General features: G+C 37.5%; 1 protein-coding gene across 22 annotated transcripts in view; it reads left to right on the top strand.

Annotated features, from left to right (window-relative positions):
- The window catches only part of DST (dystonin), a 480,329-nt gene that overhangs the window by 415,335 nt on the left and 43,319 nt on the right, over positions 1 to 21,675 (top strand). For all 22 annotated transcript variants that reach the window (XM_046005408.1, XM_046005389.1, XM_046005387.1 and 19 more), the window contains 9 exons: positions 6,560 to 6,679; positions 6,863 to 6,970; positions 8,771 to 8,989; positions 13,393 to 13,596; positions 14,735 to 14,966; positions 15,834 to 16,060; positions 17,486 to 17,608; positions 17,741 to 17,842; positions 19,910 to 20,011. In XM_046005408.1, coding sequence (XP_045861364.1) covers positions 6,560 to 6,679; positions 6,863 to 6,970; positions 8,771 to 8,989; positions 13,393 to 13,596; positions 14,735 to 14,966; positions 15,834 to 16,060; positions 17,486 to 17,608; positions 17,741 to 17,842; positions 19,910 to 20,011 — 1,437 coding nt within the window. The remainder of the gene's footprint in view (positions 1 to 6,559; positions 6,680 to 6,862; positions 6,971 to 8,770; positions 8,990 to 13,392; positions 13,597 to 14,734; positions 14,967 to 15,833; positions 16,061 to 17,485; positions 17,609 to 17,740; positions 17,843 to 19,909; positions 20,012 to 21,675) is intronic.

Genomic DNA, 21,675 nt, shown 5'->3' with positions numbered 1-21,675 from the left:
CGGTGAAATCGCATGAATATTTCGAGTTCATGAAGCCCAGACTGTAGACAAGCACAAGTGATACATAACATGGCAACTAGAAGCGCAGTCCCTGGGGTCAGGCCACCTTGTTTTGAGTCCCAGATCCAACGTTAACTAGCTGGGTAATCTCTGGAAAGTCAGATAACTTCTCTCTGCCTCAGTTTTTTCAACTGTGGATGGGGTTAATGGTAATGCCCAGTTTATGCCATTGTTGTCAGGATTAAAGAGGATATTGAGTGTGAAGCACTTAATGTGTTCAGTAAAATGCTGGCCATTATTGTTTTTCAGGAACATTTAGAGATAGCCAGTTAAAATATCTCTTACTATCAGGGCGCCTGACTGGCTCAGTGAGGGTTGCATATAGTTCTTGATCTTGCGGTTGTGTGTTCAAGCCCCACAATGGATATAGAGATTACTTAAAAAATAAAAATCTCTTAAAAATTGTTTTTCATTATCTTGTTGGAAATTCCTGAACTACTAGTTCAACTGTAATAGGAGTTAGAGTAGGTCAGTGGTTAGACTCCACTAATAAAACTTAGTAAAATATTTCCCAGAATACCATTATGGATGGTAAGATTATCTACAATGTATTTGAAGTTAATTTTTGCTGTTTGAGTAAGCTGTGAACAAATTTATTAAAATTTGGTCTAGTAAACTTGCTCTCCATATTGCTCACATTGTAAAATAAACAGCTTTTATGGTCTATTAGAAAAGCATACAGAGAGTCATTAGAAAGATTCTTAGGCCTAAATAAAATGCCTTGCTTTACTGCAGATTGCTTCGTGAAGACCCTGTGGCTGTTCTGTTTGTTGCTGGACAATAAATATTTGCTAATTTAATGAAAAAATTTCTCAGAAGACAGAAGGGAAATCTCTGCTTGAAGTCTTGTTTTCTTTTAGCAGAGCAAATATTTGCCTTGGTGGAAGAAACAGTGTTTGAGTTTCAGCTTTCCATTTTGGCAACTTAGACTGTATCATCACACTGTTTTTTACTGGATCCCATTTTTTTTAAGGAGAGAGAGAGAGAAAAATAGATTTAAACTAATATTGACACTAAAAGCCTGACTTTCTTAGGACTGTCGTATAAGTGCCAAAAATAGCCTGATTACAAACAAGCGGGGTGGTGTGTCACTTTATTTTTTTAGGGGCCAGTAGAGAAAAAAACTCCTTACTGTTAAATTTTATTCAGGTTATCTTGTGGCACTTGCACTCAGGTACAAAGGCCTGGATTATTTTGCTCAGTTTTGTACTCATTAAGTGAATCACATAATAAACTTTTATTTTGAAGTTTCATTGTGTATGGCTTGAAAGCTAGTGAACCATTCGTAGAAGACCCTTGTACTTGTTTTTCATGAGGATTTCTTTTTCTACATCTGAAGCTTCCAAATTAGTGGACATTTTTCTTTTTTTTTTTAAGATTTTATTTATTTATTTGACAGAGAGATAGCACGAGGGACTCTCCGTGTCCCTCGTGGGACATGAGGGAGAGGGAGAAGCAGGCTCTCCGCTGAGCAGGGAGCCCGATGTAGGGCTGGAGCCCAGGACCCTGGGATCATGACCTGAGCTGAAGGCAGCTGCTTAACTGACTGAGCCACCCAGTTGCCCCTATTCTTTTTTTTTGTTTTTATGATTTTATTTTTAAGTAACCTCTATCCTCAGTGTGGGGCTTGAACTCACAACCTTGAGACCAGGAGTTATGTGCTCCACTGACAGAGCCAGGCAGGTACCCCCCAATTTTTTTTCTTTTTCACATTGACATATTATTGATAACTAATGAGTAGTTCCATTTGAAACTAAGTAGCATTGTAAAAATTATTGAACCAGATGAAGATAGAATTTTTGAAGAGGGAGAGGTGGGGCAAAGACAAAGGGAGAGAGAGAGAGAATCTTAAGCAGGCTCCATGCCCAGCATCCCTGAGATCGTGACCTGAGCCAAAATCAAGAGTCAAACACTTAACCAACTGAGCCACCGAAGCACCTCAAGATAGAATTTTTCATGTGTTTTTCAAGATTCTTTCTGGAATCTACATTATTTCTGATTTGTCCCAGTAGCAGAAAAAGTAATGAATCAATGAAAAAACATATCTTAACACTACTGTCTGCAAAACCATGAGCCCCTTCAGTAAGTTTTATGAAAAACGTGGCTTTGCTAAAAAAAAAAAAGGAATGTATAATATTATGGGAAATACAGGAAAAATAAATAATTTTATTGGAATATACACATGTACACAGTTGTTTCAGAAGTACTGCCCTTTTAAGGGAGCTCACTCTGAGGGCTAAAACTCTGAATTTCTGTCTGGAACAACATTAGCGTGTTAGTGATCCTCTTCAGTGTGTGACACTTGAAGGAGAATTCTGATCAGCAGGTATGATAGTGTGACTGCTGCCCAGATACTATATTTGTCTTAAAGCAGCCTGACTCTGCGTCATTTTTTTGGGAGATGTTGGTTTATATTCAGATTCTGTGCTGGTAGCTTGTGTAGAGGTTGTTCGGGAAAGGTCTGTTAAGCCCTATTTTCCCTTTCATATCCTTTTGCAGTTGAGTTTTTAAGGTAAATGTAAGACTGTTATTTTTACCCCTATTAAATGTTTGGCTTTGGCCCATTATTCAAATGGTTATCTAAAATTTTTTTTCTATTCTGAACTGTTGACTAAAAGAAATTGACCTGCAGATAGCTTCAGTATTTATTTACTTATTTGCAAATTTATTTAACTCATGTCACAAAGGTGAAAACAAGTGGATCCATGGCATACAGAAAAAAAAACTGTAATAATAATTTATATTATTATTATGTATTCTTTACTTGTATAATTTATTTTTTCTTATAAGATTGAAAGCATAATAGTACTCTTAATCAGTGCTATTCATGTTTGTGCCAGGTCCTGGCTGGCGGGTTATTTCCTTATAATGAAGGGAAGTCCACTGATAAGCTTGGCAAATATTATTAAAAAATAAATTATAGGGGCGCCTGGGTGGCTCAGTGGGTTAAGCCGCTGCCTTCGGCTCAGGTCATGATCTCGGGGTCCTGGGATCGAGTCCCGCATCGGGCTCTCTGCTCAGTGGGGGGCCTGCTTCCCTCTCTCCCTCTCTCTCTCTCTCTCTGTGCCTGCCTCTCTATCTACTTGTGATCTCTCTCTGTCAAATAAATAAATAAAATCTTTAAAAAAAATAAATTATATCCCATGGTGATGAGGGTACAGCAAAACTCTGCTTGTGGGATTATAAATTGGCACATCCCATCTGAAGGGCTGTTTGGTGTAGTATAAATCTAAAAGAGAAAATGCGAGTAAGAACTCACAGATTAGAGGTTCACCACACAGAATTGTTGTTGTTGTTGTTTTTAATTAACTTTTTAAAAGATAATTTTAGATTTACATGCAATGGTAAGAAATAATGTAGCGATGATCCCATTGTACCCTTTACCTATTTTCCTCAAGGGTAGTATTTTGCAAAATTATAGCACAGTATCACAAGCAGGATGTTGACATTGATGCAGTCCAGATACCAAAAGATTTCCTCACCACAGGGCTACCTCATGCTGCTCTTTTATAGGCTCCCACCTCTACCCTCTCCTTACTCCTGGCAACCACAGATTTTCTGCACTTCATTTCTAGAATGGTTGAGTACTTTTTGGGACAGCTTCTTTCTCCTCTCCTTCTGGGACTCCAGTGATAGGAATGTTAGATTTTTTTTTTTTTAAGATTTTATTTATTTATTTGACAGAGAGAGAAATCACAAGTAGGCAGAGAGGCAGGCAGAGAGGCAGGCAGAGAGAGAGGAGTAAGCAGGCTCCCTGCAGGCCAGAGAGCCCGATGTGGGGCTCGATCCCAGGACCCTGAGATCATGACCTGAGCCGAAGGCAGTGGCTTAATCCACTGAGCCACCCAGGTGCCCCGGAATGTTAGATCTTTTATTGTAGTTCCACAGGTCTCTGAGGTTCTGTTGATTTTTTTTTTTTTTCTCCAGTCTATTTTCTCTTACTCAGATTGGATAACTTCTGTTCTGTCTTCTGCTTCACTGACTCTTTCCTCCATGCCCTTCATTGATCTCACCCACCAAGCTTATTTATTATTATAAATTTAAGTTCTAAACTTTCTGTTTGGTTCTTTACCTAGGCTCTTTTCTTTGCTGAGACTGTTTTGTTGTTAAGGTCTTCTCTAATTTTTCATTCATTTCAGCTGTGTTTGAAAGTGCTCAATGAGGCAAGTGCTCAATTTGGCATTTTTATCATGGCTGCTTCCACATTGTTGTCAGACAGTTCTAACATTTCTGTCCTCTCTTTATTGGTGTCCTTGATTCTCTCTCTTTAGTTCTGTTGGAGGTCTTCTTAGTTCTTGCTGTGAAGTCATGAATTTTGGGTCTTAATTAAACTTTCAATTTTGACTGACTTCCTCTGGCACCACTCTGGCAGAAGAAGACAGGGATGCTACCAGGTGGAAGAGCTCCAGGTTCCCCACTCAGCCCCTCATGATACCTAATGGGGGTGTTCCTCATATCTGCTAGCTGGGAGTGGGAGTTGGACTTCAGCTCCCTGAGCAGCCTTTCCCACACCTCAGTGGGAGTGACTACGTTAACCACTAAGTGGTGGTGAGAGTCCCGACTCTCCACTAGGCCTTCCCTGACACACCAGAGGAGACGGAGAGGGGCAACTCATTACTGCGTGGGGGGCTCCCGACATGCTTTCTATGGACAGTGGGGGCAGGAACCTTGTCAATGGCCAGTGCGAACTAAAGTTCTGTCTCTCTACTTGGCCCTCTCTTGACATCACCGTGAAGCAGTGTCAGCAGCTTGTCCTGTTGGCTCGTGAGGGTGAAAATCTAGGCCTTTCTTGGCTTGAGTGTGGGTGGGACCACAGCTTCTGTTCTGTGGTGTTCAGACAGAGTGACTATTGTTTAAATGTTCTCTTGCTGGGGTGCCCCTTTCCTGGTCATTTGGCTGAGAGAGCAGCCTTCTTGGGGTTTTTGTCTGTGCCTCTCAGTGTTTCTGGGTTGCACTTTCTCCAGTATCCAGTGCAGGATACGTGAGGCAAGAAAAAAAACCCAGAGAACTAACTACTGTGTTGTTCCTTGAGCACCAAGGTCCACAGCAGTTCTGCTCTCTTCTCTTTCCTTTCAGTCTTCTCATGTATGTTTTCGTATGCAGTGTACACATATATGTAATGCCCAGGATTTTTAGGTATACTTACAAGAAACAGGGAAAAGTACATCTACTCCATCTGCCCAGGAGTCTGCATAGTGTCGCAGAGTGTTTTAAAAGTATGGATTATTTTCCAGTCTAGTATCTTATCTCTACCCTTCTCTCTCCTCACTTAGTTATCCCCTACCCCCCATCTAGATTTCCAGGTTCTCTTGAAATATTAGAGAACTGAAAGCTCGCGATGTCTTTTTCCCATGAAATCCTCCAACTGAGGCCACCGTTAGTTACCATTTCCCACTGGTGCTTGTGGGGGCACTCACCCACTTTGCTTATTTACGATAACTTCTTGCCTGGAAGGCATTGGCTTCTGTCTGATGCAGGGTATCAAAAATGTTCATGCTCTCTGACTTGGTACTCAACTTCTGGGAATCCATCCTAAGAAACTAATTGGAGATGCTGTCAGAGATTTCTATTTATTACAGGTTTGTTTATGTAATAGCAGAAAATACAGTGAGCCTAGATAAAAATATCCAAGTATGCTAGAATACAATGATATTACTTAAAATTCACATTTAAAAGACTATGACATGGCAAGTGTTCATAATAAATGAAAGAGCAGGATATGAAACTGTTTATACAGTCTTATCCTGGACTTTCATAAATCTTTTTCAACTTTTGGAATAAAATTCAGTAAAATACCAACAGTATTAACTCCAGGTTTTAATTTTCTTCTGTATATTTTTCTGTACTTTATGAATTTCTGCCATGAATTGTTAAGATCAGGAAAATGAAACCTCTTAAACAATTTAAGAATACTCTTGGAAGTGGTTTTGCTGTTCTTAAATGAGATGTAAAAAAAATTATACGTGAGATATTTGGGGGTTTATTCTACATAGAGGAACATACTTTGCACATACACTTATGCACACATAATATGGTGAATACATACGAATATTTCATGAGTTTTGCTAGGAGTCCTGTATGTGGAGAGCAGGATGCCCCCCTCGTGTCATGTGGATTAAAGTGATGGGTGCCGTGATTGATGCAGCTATTGACTTCTGGAGCTGTTCAATTTGGGTAGCACTCTTAAGGAGAAGAGTCTTCTGATTACCAAAAAGAAGGCAACAGAGAGTGCTCCTAAAATCGTTAATGCTGTGTTATGCATCCAGTGCCTTTGGAGAGCTTGTGTTTAATTACTCTTTAGTAATTAAACTTTCTGCGGGAAGTTCTCCTTTCTTTATGACTTCAGTCATCCTCATAAACTGTTTCAGGATGCCACGAAGAGAGAAGCTCAGATTTTCCGCTTGTCTCATAATTAGGATATTTGAAAGAAATGTAGAGAGGTATTTTTCCGGCACCAGTCACAGGAACTTACTGACCTAAGTATTTATCTTTTGTTTAGTTTGACCAGGCAGCTGATGCCGAGTTATCCTGGATTGCTGAGACTGAAAAGAAATTGATGTCTCTGGGTGACATCAGGCTTGAGCAAGAGCAGACCGCTGCTCAGCTGCAGCTTCAAAAGGTGAATTTCCAATTATATCAGAATTATTTGTTAGTGTGGCCCCAAGTTGAGACAATGTGCTTGTATGATTTACTTTGCAAGACCCCTCTAGTGTAACTTGGTTTTTTTAACGACTTTGCCTGATTGTTTTCATTTTAGTCATACACTCTGTCTCTTTTTAATCTTTATTTTGGTAAATCACAGACATTCACCATGGAGATTTTGCGACACAAGGATATTATTGATGAACTTGTTAAATCTGGACATAAAATCATGGCCACATGCAGTGAAGAGGAAAAGCAATCAATGAAGGTATAATCTTGTCTGTGTGACTGGTGGTGAGACTCTTGAGTAAATGGCCTGCGTTAAGCTCTCAGTCCTAGAGAAGCACATTTCCTTTATCCACAGCTGCCATTTAGACAGCTAAATCATTAGTTTTAAATAAGGCATTTTTCAAGCTTACAGAGTGACAGTAAAAGAAATATTCCTTAAGGGAATCACCATGGGGATGATTTTTTTTAAATAGGTGCTAATATTAAGGTTTGTGTCCTTGAATGACTGGCACACATTAGGCATTCGATTAATGTTGGCTGTATTACTTACATTACTATCAGTATAAACTGTTAGTAGATATGTCAACTCTTGTTTATATGCTTCAAGAGACCTCGTTTTCTCTAATGCTGAGATCATTCTGTATAAAATTTCAGTACGTTGTATAGGAAAAACAATGAGCTGAGTAATTAAGAAAGCATCTACTTTATGCATTTTTAGTAATCTTTTAAATTGATGAAAAACCAGCCACAAGTAAAAATGTTTAGTTCCATTCAAATTCAGACATCTGAGCAGACTAAAGAAATTAATGTGTATGAATGCTTCTGGTAGGAAAATAGCCCACAGCAAAAAAATTACACAAAAGTCTGTGCCTAAGATCACATTTCAGAGTACGTGTTGCTTTTAAGGTATATTATAGACAAAGGAATAGAATGTAACTATATACTGTTACTTCCTCTTCTGTTTCTTCTGGAAACTTGCTTATTTGTAATTTAACCTTTCCTTTATTATTTTTACAAAGATCTTGACATGAAAAATGCTGGTCATGATGAAATAATTTCTGCGTCATTCTGGAGTTTATTAGATTACTATTGTGCTCTATCTTCTGCTCTTGGTTTATGATGTGAATTTATGCCATAATCTAGATCACTGTGACCAGCCCACAAAACATAGAGTATAATATAATGTTCTACTCTGATTCTGATATATGTAATTAATTTTGTTGACTAGTAGTTTCTCTTACAATTTCATTTGTGAAAGATAGTCCTTATTTTTGGCTACAAAGTAATGTTAATGTTGCTAGACTCATATGAGACCTGTTTTCCAACTTTAAAGGACCAAAAAGACCTAGAAGGATAGTTGAAGAATTTTGTTTATTATGTTTGGGAAGCTCAGTGTCTTATTCATAAACTTGAGGCTATTTATTTGTTTATATCTTGAGTTTTGTCACCTCATATTTGGAGGTGGGGGTGGTTCTCTGTCATTAAATCCCATGATTTTTGATGATGACATAAAAATCCATTGTGTGAAGATACCATAATTTATTAGCTTAGTCTCCAATTGTTGTATTTTAAGATGTTTTCCATGTTTTTGCTATTTTTTACATATATATGGGAAAAATTTTTTTAATTGTGGCAAGAACACAACATTAGCATTTAGTAGAATATTATTCAACCTTAAAAAGGAAGGAAATCCTGCCATGTGCAACAATATGGGTGAACCTGAAGGATCTTTTTTTTTTTTTAAGGTTTTATTTTTAAGTCATCTCTACACTTAACGTGGGGCTCAAACTTACAAAACCCTGAGATCAAGAGTCACATGGTTTACTGACTAAGCCAGCCAGGTGCCCCTTGAAGGGTCTTTTTAATTCTAATTAAAATGAACTTTTATACAAAGAACTAGTTACAATCTAAATAGGCTTTAATGATTTATTCACTAAACATACATTTATTGAGTACCTGCTTTGCACTAGGCATTTAGTGCTAGAAAAAGCATTCTAGTGTTCCCGAGGTCTTCGGCCTGCTTGGCCAGCTAAACACATTTCATTCTCTTATTTTCTAGAAAAAACTGGACAAAGTGTTGAAGAACTATGATGCCATCTGCCAGGTAAACTCAGAGAGGTATCTACAGCTAGAACGGGCACAGTCCCTGGTTAACCAGTTCTGGGAAACCTATGAAGAGCTTTGGCCATGGCTGACAGAAACACAAAGAATTATCTCTCAACTTCCTGCCCCAGCCCTTGAATATGAGACTCTAAGACAACAGCAGGAAGAGCATCGGGTAAGCTTGATATTAGAGAGAAGGTTGTTGTAATCCCCATTAGAAGAGAATCGTGACTGTGATGGTGTTTTTCAGTACATGTGCTGCCAAAGGGAGAACTGTCATGGTCATTTTTAATGCAGTTCGATGGAGTTTTTAACAATATCCTATTCTGGTCTGCACAGTTGTTTTCCTCAGAGTTGCTTATCTGTTGTTTTCCAGGATTACAGTGAAGAGACTCATTGTGTATATCATTAATTGCATCACAGCTTTCCTAGAGTGAGTGGTATGAAGTATAAACCATCCTGGTACAAACAAATTTCCCATTTTAAAATGTTAGAGAAATATGCTTTTGAAGTATTTCCCATTTATGCAAGTTGAATTGTTTTTAATTTACATATGTCGACTTAGTTTTATACTTCATATATATTGATTGGAGCCACCTAGAATATAAGCAAAGAGTAGGAATATATCAAAGCAGCATCATACAGACTAGACCACTGAGCTTGGAGGAGATGAACAATGTAACAATATGTCAAAGCACAAATAATGTAAAAGCTAGCTCAATGAAAAGGAAAAATGCTGAAGTATGAAGACAAGTTGTTTCCCCTTTTTTCTCACTGTTTTGATGGTTTTTGCTCTTATAAGTATATATGAGTAAACTAGAGTGTATTTACATCTATAAATGCCTTATGTTTTAAACATAAATAAATGGCATTATGAAGCCCTCATTTCAGCAGTTACTTAAATATTAATATCACTTGAAATTTGGGAAGGGTTTGAGAGAGGGCTCAAGACTATCAGAAAAAGTCTGGAGTTCTTGCTGTTTATGGACTTAGGAACCTAGTTGCTGTCTCCCAGATCCATACAAATTGTACTCTGAGACTGTTCGTGTGTGTGTGTTTGTGTGTGTGTGTATGTGTGTATGCATGCACGGGAAGTTTAACGTGGTATATTACATCATTGTTTGAAGGACATGACACGCTTCTTACTAATTTTGTTTATTGACTTTTTTAATCTACTGCCATTGAAGAATATCTCTAAGTATTTGTTTACAAGAGCTTTAGTCAACACCTTAATGCAAAATGGAAATTTTACTGAGTTCTATCTACATCAGCAGGAGAAAGACTTAAAAATTATGAAGAATTGAATTTAATTTTAATATAAGGGTTTATTTGTGGCAGAAATCCTGATGCCTATCCACTGAATAACGTCTAATATAAAATGTTCTTCAGATTCCTTCTATTCTGAAGGGGGATTTGAGTAGCTGTGCTTCTCCGTAATATCAGATAATGGAAAGGTTATTACTGAATTATTATTAAATTTCAAAATTGAATTTACTTTCCCTTTTTAGCATAACCTTTCAGCCGTCAAATTTACAGTTTCTTATATAAAGGAACTACAAAACTTTGTAGCCAAGTCTTCAAATTATTCAACAAAATTATTCCTAATATTTACAGCCTTCTAGAACAGCATTTCTTCTGTAGCTCCACAGCTTCATCTTTAGCTTCATTCTAATCAGGAATAAAAAGTGGCTCCAAGAGCCAGTTACTCTACGGTAGGTGTATTGAGGTCACACTAAGTACATGTAACACGAACGTGACTGGACTGTTACAGAACGATGTTGCCAAGAATCATTTTGTTACATATGAGGCAAAGACATCTCCTACTGGGCTCTTTCTCCATGCGTACACCCAGGTAGACATCTAATACTACTACACATCTAGAAGAGGAATGGCCTAAAAATGGGTCATCTCAGTAAGTTCCAAACTAAGGTGTCCTTTGATGGTGCTGCACAAATGAGACCTCCCTAGATGCTGTGAAACTCAGGAAATCTCTCATTAAAGATCTCAAATGAGCAGAGATCTCTCTTTTTACCCGAGAGTCTCTTGATAACTCCAAGCATAAGCTGGTTTTCCAACGATGCCTTGCTGAGTATTGAAACCAGAACATGTGTACACATTCCTTTTTTGTGGGACTGTCTATTAGCTGATACTACCCTTACCACCATTCTTTAAGGCAGCATGACTAGATGGTCTAATAATAGAAAACAAAAATAAGAACATCTCAGCCTGGACCCCTTGGGAGCTAGATTGCAGACATGACCCTCCCACATTCTCATGGGCAGCAGGTTAGATTCGGACCACCCTGTTCTTTCTTTCTTTTTTTTTTTTTAATTGAATTTATGTTTATTTAGCTCTTTTTCAAGAGTTTTGAGACCGCCTTCAAAAAAACTTCAAAAATAGTATTGGGGATTGATGATGTAATGTACCAATTTCCGTAGGGATTTTCAAAAAAAAGTGAGCACTTTAAATAAAAGTCTAGAGTTATGTGACCATCTTGGTGATTCTTTTTGATGAATCATAGAAATGAAACTATTTGCAGGAGAAGATTGGTAGCTTTTCTCTAGGTTATCTCTCCTGAATATAATTTCTCTCAGAGAAATTTTTGGTGGGGCCTGACTAGCAAAATAGAAGGAGATACACCTTCTGGTGAGGGTAAGGAATTTCTGCTTATGGAACCTAGTCACTAACGTGGTACAGTGCTACAGGGAAACCTGGAAACAAAGATGGATGTGGCTTTGGATTTGGCCCATGAGAAACTACTCAGTGGAGGCCCCAGGTTCTATGGAGTATATGTGTGTGTGTATATATATATATATATATATATATATATATATATAAAACAATGAATTCTGTTACGCTGAAAAGAAATATATATATTTATATATATTTCTTTTCAGCGTAACAGAATTCATTGTTTTATATATATATATTATATATATTTATATATATATATTATATATAAATATATATAATATATAAATATACATATATCTTTAATATATATAAATATCTATATATTTCTTCTATAATATATATTATATATTTTATATATATATAATGTTATATATTTATATATATATATATTTATATATATCCCCTAGTGCCACGCCGGCTCATTGTAACCGGACAAGGTGACCTTTGTTGTGAGGTGTGCGTAGCCTAATGTTAACTGTGGTCTAAAGTGTTTAGCTACCAAGCGGATTCCTTAGTAAGACCAAATTTGTCTGTCCCTGAAGTGTTCTGAGCTAGATCTTGATGTTTTAAAGAGAAATGTTGGTTAAAACAGCTCTCACCCTCTAGGATCTACTTTTTAAATCTTCTGTCCCCTGTAGTTCCCAGCTGCATGTACCAGGCCTCTAGAAACTAGTAGTTAACCAACCGGATGGGAGTGACCGTGGATAGCGCTTGTTGTCCACAGAGGAGCGTTGTTGAGAGTAGCGGCCGTCTCTTTTCAGTGTAACAGAATTCATTGTTTTTGCACCACACCCAGTGCTCCATGCAATGTGTGCCCTCCTTAATACCCACCTGGCTCCCCCAACCTCCCACCCCCCACCCCTTCAAAACCCTCAGGTTGTTTTCAGAGTCCATAGTCTCTCATGGTTCATCTTCCCCTCCAATTTCCCCCAACTCCCTTCTCCTCTCCATCTCCCCATGTCCTCTGTGTTATTTGTTATGCTCTGCAAATAAGTCTATGGAGTATATTTATCCCAGATTTATTTGTCTCCCTATAAGGAATGGGGGCTCCTCCTGGATTACACACTCTGACTAGTGTAAATATCATTGTATCTCTTAATTAGATGACATCATGCAAAACATGTCATATATTTTTCTTTAAATGCGCTTTACAAATAATGGCTCATTATATAGCTTTGTGTCTGATTGATTACCCTGTAGCCTTTAACATTTTAAAATAAATACAGATAGATTCATTCATATGCGTATATCATACATATCATATATGTACATAGAATAGATTTATAATTAGGTATATATAATGTAATGCATATGTGTACATCTTGTATTAGTTTAAATATATATAATTAAAATGCCTTGTGGGCTTATGTCCCCTTAACTTAGCTTTATGTATAGTTTTTTTTTCTCCCTGCATTATGTCTACCCTCTGCTGAACTTCTTTCTTTTTCCTTCCTTCTCTTTCTTCCTTCCTCCACTTTAAATTTTTGCATTTATCCTGAGTGTACAGAAAGGGACTGCGAAGAATTACGGCTTGGTTGCTATAGGTTGGGGATATAGTGATTTCATAATTCTTTTATGTAATATGACCCTTGTCCAAGTGTACTGCTCTTCATGGGAAAAGCAAAATGAACTGCGATTATTGCACTCAACCAGCATTTTTGTATGTTATCCTTAAAGAGACTTTGACATGACCAGACTGTTGTTTATTCTTTCTGTCAGGGCATCTCTTGCTGGCCAAGAGCAGTATGAGGCATCCTGTGTTAAATGCCTTGTGATGGGGAGGGTGTTTGGTGTTTCTTGCCAGCTGGATGCACTGGGCATGTAGACAGCTGTAATATGGAGGCGTGACCCTGAGATACTGAGAAGCTGTTTGGTTTGTTATAGCAACTGCGAGAGCTGATAGCCGAACACAAGCCTCATATAGATAAGATGAACAAAACTGGGCCACAGTTACTGGAACTGAGCCCAGGCGAAGGCTTTTCTATCCAAGAGAAGTACGTGGCAGCTGACACCCTTTACAGTCAAATTAAAGAGGATGTCAAAAAGCGGGCCGTGGCATTGGACGAAGCTATTTCTCAGTCTACTCAGGTAATCATTTGCACCAGAAAGATGATTGAGCTCTTCCAAACAGAAGAGCATGGAAACACATTTTATTGGATCTTCTGATTAAAGTTCAAACAAAATTATTTCACTACATTAAATCTGAGTATGGATATTTTGGCTCCTCAAAGGTGGTATTTGGTTGGTCCAGTCCTTATATTTCTTTGCCTGCTTGTAGATACAATACAAAATAATTCTCAATGACTTAAGAAACATATGGTTGTCGTCACTGCCCAGATATTTAAAGAAGTGTCCATCCACAGTAGATGCCTCTGGGAGAGCTAAAGGAAAATGTTATTATCATTATTAATGAGACACTCCCAAGAAGGCAGTAAGAAGAAAGACTGTGTGGACTGAGTAAGAAAGAAAAAATATGAAGTTGGAAATTGGTATTTTTCCCTTTTGAAAATACTTTTTTTCAAGAAGTTGAATTTGAAATTACCAACAGATTTTCCATTTTCAGAGTTGGGCTTTAATCGTTAGATGCACTAACATTAGAGTGGTCTGTTTTATGGAATCCTGAGTGATGATTCCTTTAATATTGAAGGTAGTGTAGAACCTGAGTGAGTTTTTATAACTTTGCTTTATTGTCTCTGGTACCTTTGCAGACAGATCTCTAAAATGCTTTCATGAATCTGATTATGTGTTTGAACATGAATGAAGTTCAAACTTCTGTTATAGTATCAGGGAGGCTTTTGTTTCTATTTCATTTCTTAACGTTTTTCAATACAGGAAATTTATAACTTAAGAAATACCTTTATTCTCATCAAAAATGTTCATGAATCTTATATTTAATAATATAACTTTTTAGGATATCAAAATAACGAGTAAAAAACAAAACAGTTTTGATAGAAAAACACACAGTTTATTGGACTTAATTTTTAAAATTCATTTGAATATGATAAAATGAAGTGATGGGTAAGACACTGATATCAGGTTGTCTAATTATATATTAACCCATCCTGTTTGGTAACGAATATACTCAATTGGGTAGGTGTGTTAACAGAGGATCGAAGATCTAATTCTTGATTGAGACATTAAATAGATGGGTTTTTTTTCCATTTAAATTTCATTTTTGATATCACAAGTCTTTTCCCCATAAGTGATCCCTTTGATTTACTTCTAGTTCCATGACAAGATAGACCAGATCCTTGAGAGCCTGGAACGCATCGTGGAGCGTTTGAGGCAGCCACCTTCGATCTCAGCTGAGGTGGAGAAGATTAAGGAGCAGATCAGTGAGAATAAGAATGTGTCAGTGGACATGGAGAAGCTACAGCCATTGTATGAAACTCTTAAAAAGCGGGGAGAAGAAATGATCGCAAGATCTGAGGGCACTGACAAAGACATATCTGCCAGAGGTAATAATTTCAGAATAAGGAAACAATTGAGCTTTACTTTTAAAATAAATCTAAATGTTCATGCTGTTTACTGACCGTAAATTGCATAATTTAGAAAAGGTATTACCCGTGGGGTTGAAGGGCTGTGTATATAAATCCCTCATTCGTGTTTTCCTGTGTTCATGGAATCAGTTACAGATACAACGTGCCATTATGCAAAAGCTATGTGTTCTCTGGGACTTTCAAACCAGATGTTTAAAGGATGGTGCTAATAACACCAAATCTAGGGGTTTTTCCCCCTCATTACTAATCACACACTACTTTACAGAATGGGTACCCTGAATGAGTAGTCCCATAGCCGCAGAAATGGCAACCACGACCTTAACCAGCCATCTTAAAGATAGGAGCTGGGTGGGCCGAAGGAAAAGCATACACATAGATTAGTGAAAGTTTATGATAAGAGTACTCTAGAAACAAGCCCAAAATACATATCCTACATTGTTATATTCCTAGAATTGAACAGACATTGTTATTCCTGATTTGGAGAGCTTAGATGGTTATGTCATTTTCTTTGGAATTAAGGTCAGCTTTGGTGAACTTGAAACTTGGTAAACTTTGGTCTATTCTGAGCTCACTTGCCTTTGAGCATCTGCTTTTTGTCAAAAAGAGCCTTGGTTCGGGAAGGGTAGGATACCCTGAGGTCTTGCATTTGTCTGGAATATGTTGTGTTGGGCCTAGGATTACCCAATAGACTGGGTCAACCAAAATTGGATCCAGTTTTGGATACTTAGGAGATTGAATCACTGTTGCCATGTGAACTAAAACATTCGACTTTGTTGCTTATATGGCACTAACATGTTGCCTTTTTGATACTATGTTTTGTTATAGCTGTTCAGGATAAGCTTGACCAAATGGTTTTCATTTGGGAGAACATACACACACTGGTGGAAGAAAGGGAAGCCAAACTACTGGATGTAATGGAATTAGCAGAAAAGTTCTGGTGTGATCACATGTCATTGGTAGTAACCACTAAAGATACACAAGATTTCATCCGGGATCTAGAGGATCCTGGAATTGATCCCTCAGTAGTTAAACAGCAACAAGAAGCAGCAGAGGTAAGCAGAAGATCTCCTTTAAAAATAAAATAAGTTGTGGTGTAATGAAACCTGGATTCCTCTGATAAATACTCAGAATTGCTCTATTCAAGTTTATATTTCATTCTGAAAGTGGAATGCTTGGTGATGTAGTAGGATATAGGTTCTACCCACAGATTTCACTTAGTACATATTTTAAAAGTTTCTCTTCATCCCCACTGCCTCTGCCTTATTTCAGGGCCTTGTTAGCTCCGTCTTTGGCTTCTGAAGTCCTCCAGAGTGATGGCCCTAACTGCAGAGCTCTTTCCTTGCTAGGCCTGCAGCCTTGCCATCATCAGTCTTCTCTCCAGATCCACTTTCACTGGATCGCTGCTTCAAAACCCTCAGAGGCCTCCGCGGCCTCCTGCAACAGTGGACTGGCCTCTCGCATCCTAGCATGGGCCAGCCTGTGTTTCCGAAGCTGTTTTGTCCTGCTGCTCCTTCATTAGAAAGGGGCTCCCCCAGCACTGGGGTGTGCACCTTCTGGTCTCTGTACCTTTGCATATTCATTTCCTTGAGTGGAATGGCCCTATTCATTTTTATCTGTACACCCAATGCCTAGTTTAGGGCCTGTTTATGCTTCTTAAGTGTTTCTCAAACAGATAAATATATTTAACCAACAAAATAAAGGCAAAAGTAAAACACTGTATTTTCCTCTTTTTTTTTTTTTTGTTTTGTAGCTTACAAGTCCTAGGGAAATGACTTAAAATTTAATGCAGAGCTAGATTATCCTAAATCTACTAATGAGTATGTTAATTTGTATGAAGTTTCAAACTCATCTATTTTGTTCTGTGATTTTATTTTATTCTTTATGATTTACTCTTTGCAACTTTCAAGTATACAGCACAGTAGTATTAACTGCAGTCATCATTATATTTCCATGACTTCTTTCTCAAAAACTGGAAACTTGTACATTTTGACCCCCTTCGCCCATTTCTCCTTCTCCTGTCCCCTGACTCCAGCGACCACCAATCTGTGCTCTGTATCTTTAAGCTTGGTTTTGCTGTGTGGGGAGGAAGTAGGGTTTTTTTAGATTTTTCTTTTTTTGATCACTTAACCTCCATGTTAAATGAATACTGCCAAACTGCTCTGTTTGAAAAACAAAGTATGTTTCTACACTTTTCATTGTTATTAATATTTAAAGGAGCTGGTTTGTGGTATTTATTACATAGAATTAATTCTTTAAATGTTGTTTTCATAACAAACATTTGATGTCTGTTACAAAGGACACTGTTTTTTCTTTAAAATATTTCTTCTTATTGAAAAAAATTATTGCAGAAGCTTGGAAGAGAGAAAGAAGAAAATTGATCATAACCCCACCTCCTAGAAATAAGTCTAATTAATGTCTTTGTGTGTATCTTTTTAGTTCCAGTGTGTTTTTGCTTAAAAACTTATTTTTTATTGTAGGCCATAAAGGAAGAAATAGATGGACTACAGGAAGAGCTGGATATAGTTATTAACTTGGGTTCAGAACTTATTGCTGCATGTGGGGAACCCGATAAACCCATTGTCAAGAAGAGTATAGATGAGGTACAGCTAGCATATTTCCTTCTCTTGCTAGAATGCATTTTTAAAGAGATCTTGTATAACTAAAGCATATTTGATAGAAGTAGTTGAAACTGAACAAATGATACTAAAAGAGTTCTAATATTTATGTTGTAGTTAAATTCAGCCTGGGATTCTCTAAATAAGGCTTGGAAAGACCGGGTGGACAAGCTCGAGGAGGCGATGCAGGCTGCTGTCCAGTACCAGGACGGACTGCAGGTAAGGGGGTCACGATGGGGCTGCTGGGGGGAGGAGGCCTGTGACTGAGGTCTGCAGAGGCCCACATAGACACCGCCCTAGGGCTGCCAGTGTGCAGGCAACTAACTGCGTCTTCTACGGCCATTCGTGGTTTGCCTTCTAGAAGGTAGTCCTTGAGATCTGTGTAGATGTACAGAGACATCTAAGCATGTTTATACACATGGCGAAATTTGCTTTGAAAAGAAAAATTTTACTGTTTAAAACATTGTAATGGTTTAGCACCAGACAGTGAGATGGAACCACGTCAGAGTTCTGTTCTGAAGTTGAGTGGAGTAAGATGAAAGGAGTAAACACTATCTAAAAATATCACTAAGTTTAACTAAAGTCAGAAGTAAAGAAATTTGATTTGAAGCCAGTGTTCCCCGTGAACTAAAATAGATTTCTGTTTTATTAGCTCGTAATCTGTTGTGTAAAATGTAAAATGCTATTCTTCCTTTCCATATACATAATTCCTTTTCATAGTTGTTTTTTACATCCCGTAAGGGCTCTCCTTCAGTTTATTAACCATTTTTTAAGTTTTTTCTTTTTTCCTTTTTCTTTTCTTTTTTTTTTTTTTAATGAAAAATAACCTTGTCAGATGAGGCCAGCTCAGGGGCGTTTCTCTCCCTACCTTCTTCAGCCTTATTCCATTTCCTAATAGGCTGGCCAATGCTGAGCCTGTCAGTCCTCCTACCGTATGGAAAAAGCCCTTCTGAGTATTTCCATAACCAAGTGAATATTATTTTTAAAGCTCAGATGAGAACATCTTTTCCTTCTTATTGTGCCACTCCATTTCTATATTTGTAAAAATAAATATCACAAGCCAGGCTTTGTGCCAGCTGAAAGTGTTTTGAACTTTGGAAATGTATGAAAAAATTCACTACAAATAATATCTTATATAACTTTACTCCTTCCCTCACTTTTTAACCAGAGAGATAATTTATTGGTTAGGTTTCAAAGGCCAGTAACTAATCAGACTCCTGCCCTCAGTTTGTGAGACACAGTCATAATTTTCCCGAACTACTGGTAAGTGACGGAGTTGTGCCCTCTCCATGGCTAAGAGATGGCACTGCTGCCATTGGCAGACTGTTGGCCTCGGGAGCCGTTAGCCAGAGGGGGCTGGCTAGGCACCGGGACTCATACTCTGTCCTTACCCCTGCTAGAAAAACAAGACCCACTGGAGGATAGTAGCATCACCTGTGGGAAATGAAGGGCCACTTGATTTATTAAATAGCTGGGGCTAGCTAGAGCTAGATCTTAAAGGTCCAGAAGCTCTCGACATTTCAGGGTTTGACTGTGAACTAAAATAAATTTTATTTCCTGATTGCTGCTTAAGTTCTTGGGTTTATTAATGATAACCAAAAATACCAGATAGTTTCCTTCTATATGGTCTGGCAACTTTGTTAAAGTCCATTATGACTTTGTGTGTTCAGTATCTGAAAGAAATGTGAGTTGTGCCTTTCTGAAATGTTTGTATTACCTAACAAGAACAGGAAAAGTAGATTGTGCAGTCTGTGCTGTAATTCAGAGTAATGGTCATAATATTAATCTCTGTAGGTGCAGGATTTTAATGCTAATCTAAATAACATGTCAGGCTTTAGTTGGGCCAACTGTTTCGCTCAAATGCTAAACAAGAAACTTTTTGCTTATTTGAATAAGCAGATGGATTTGAATCTTTTCCTTTCAATATTTTTACATCATCTGCCTCTTAGACATAAGAAAGCATGGAGAATTCTATCTCATGTATTGGAATTTCTAAAACTTTTTTTTCAAATGCATGTGTTTGAAAGTTCTTAGTATTCTAAGATTCTATTCTGAAAAGAATTTCCTTTGCAAACTTGGATGCAGAATTGGAGGTTATGTCTACTGCATATTTGGGACAACTTTTTCAGCACATTGTTGCTTTTATTTAGGTGAACCATCTTAATTGGTAAAATAGGCTCATTCCTTAATACCTGTATAGATTTATGATTGTACTTTTCTGTAACACTTGGGATGTTATAACAATTTCAGATGTATTGATAACTCGTGGACTAATGTGTTTTTCAGGCCGTGTTTGACTGGGTAGATATTGCAGGTGGTAAATTAGCTTCAATGTCACCAATTGGAACAGATCTTGAAACTGTCAAGCAGCAGATTGAGGAGCTAAAGGTATGTGTGGACTTCATTAATTTCAAAGACTTCATTTTACATTCTTTATTCATAGGATTCTTTATGCAAATTTATTTTACATAATTAGTTAACATTTTGATTGTGAAACTGGTTTAATAAGGTGCTTGTACAAAATGAGCAGCATGTAATTGCTCATTAAATGATAGAAAATACCAATCTTATTATTAAATCAGTCCCTGTTCATTATAGAAAAGTCAGAAAATACAAATGAGAAAAAAAAAAAATGTGGCTTTTTTAAAGCCACCCAAAATGTTATGTACGCAGAGGCAACTACTCTTAAGATCTGATTTATAGCCTTTCAGATATCCTCCTGTTGGGAATGCAGTGAGGAGGGGGAGGTACAGGTAAGGTGTGGGGGGTGTGTTTTATACATATGTAGCTCAGACTATAGGGATTTTCATAACTTCATTATTCAGGAGTGTTTCATTGCCCTCAGTACACATATAGCAACATTTTTGTTTTCTTCAGGGGGTCAGAGTAATCCATTTAGTCTTACAGGCTAAAGAAACATCCGTGATCTAATAGTATTTCCCAAAACGTTTGTTTTGTAAAAATGTTTGTTGTTTTCCATCTGCTTTCCTCTGTAATTTTTTGCTTTTGTGGTTCTTGATCTCCAGCTGTGAAAATGGCTGGACTGTTTCCTCTTTGAATTCCTCTGTGCTGGTGATGATTTATCCAAGTGGGATCAGCTGTTTCCTTCCTAATTTCAAGTTTCCATCCACAGAGACATCACACCATTTTCAATGAACTCTGCTAGATTTTTTTATATAGTTATTACTTGGGTTTAAAATTATAGCATTTTCGTCTCTGAGTAAAATTTAGAATATTTCATTTAGAAATTACTACGGTTGCCATCATGAGATTGCAGTTTTTTTCTTTAACTATATGTGGTCATGTAATAAACACATGATATACTTTGTGTACATTCACAGGTGTACACTTTTGGATATTTACATGTATCTCAATAGTTTTAATATAGCAGGCTGCTTAAGAGTGCTTCTCTGGGGGCGCCTGGGTGGCTCAGTGGGTTAAAGCCTCTGCCTTCAGTTCAGGTCATGGTCTCAGGGTCCTGGGATCGAGCCCCACATCTGGCTTTCTGCTCAGCAGGGAGCCTGCTTCCTCTTCTCTCTCTCTGCCTGCCTCTCTGCCTAGTTGTGATTTCTCTCTGTCAGATAAATAAAATATTAAAAAAAAAAAAAAAAGAGTGCTTTCTCTGAAATTAGGTTGTCTGACATTACATCCCAGTGCTTCCACTTAGCCAGACACCCTTGGGACAGTTCTCTAACTGGTCTCACTTTTATGTCCTTAGCTTAAATTGAGAATAAAATTATTTTCTTCACAGGCTTGGTGAAAAGAAAGCACATATTCACAATACCTTAGTTAGTATTTTTTAATTATTATGTTTATGCTTGAAAAGAGTTAAGGGACTGTTTAGCCATTAATGACTTACTATTTAATGATTTACTATTACAGATTAAAAATAAATATTTTATGAAAGGACAGTCTCCTACAAGGAACCATTTGCTAACCTGTATTGGTGGGCAAAGCCAAGATTACTAAATACATGTTTAGTGAGTGCTGGGAGAAAAAATAATGTTATTCTGAGTCAGCAGTGGGTGAGGTGTAGGAATAACTATTAACAC

Source organism: Meles meles, chromosome 5, assembly GCF_922984935.1.
Source record: "Meles meles chromosome 5, mMelMel3.1 paternal haplotype, whole genome shotgun sequence".
NCBI classification, from domain to species: domain Eukaryota; kingdom Metazoa; phylum Chordata; class Mammalia; order Carnivora; family Mustelidae; genus Meles; species Meles meles.
The sequence above is the reverse complement of the archived record's forward strand: the minus strand, read 5'-3'. Positions and strand labels throughout refer to the sequence as shown.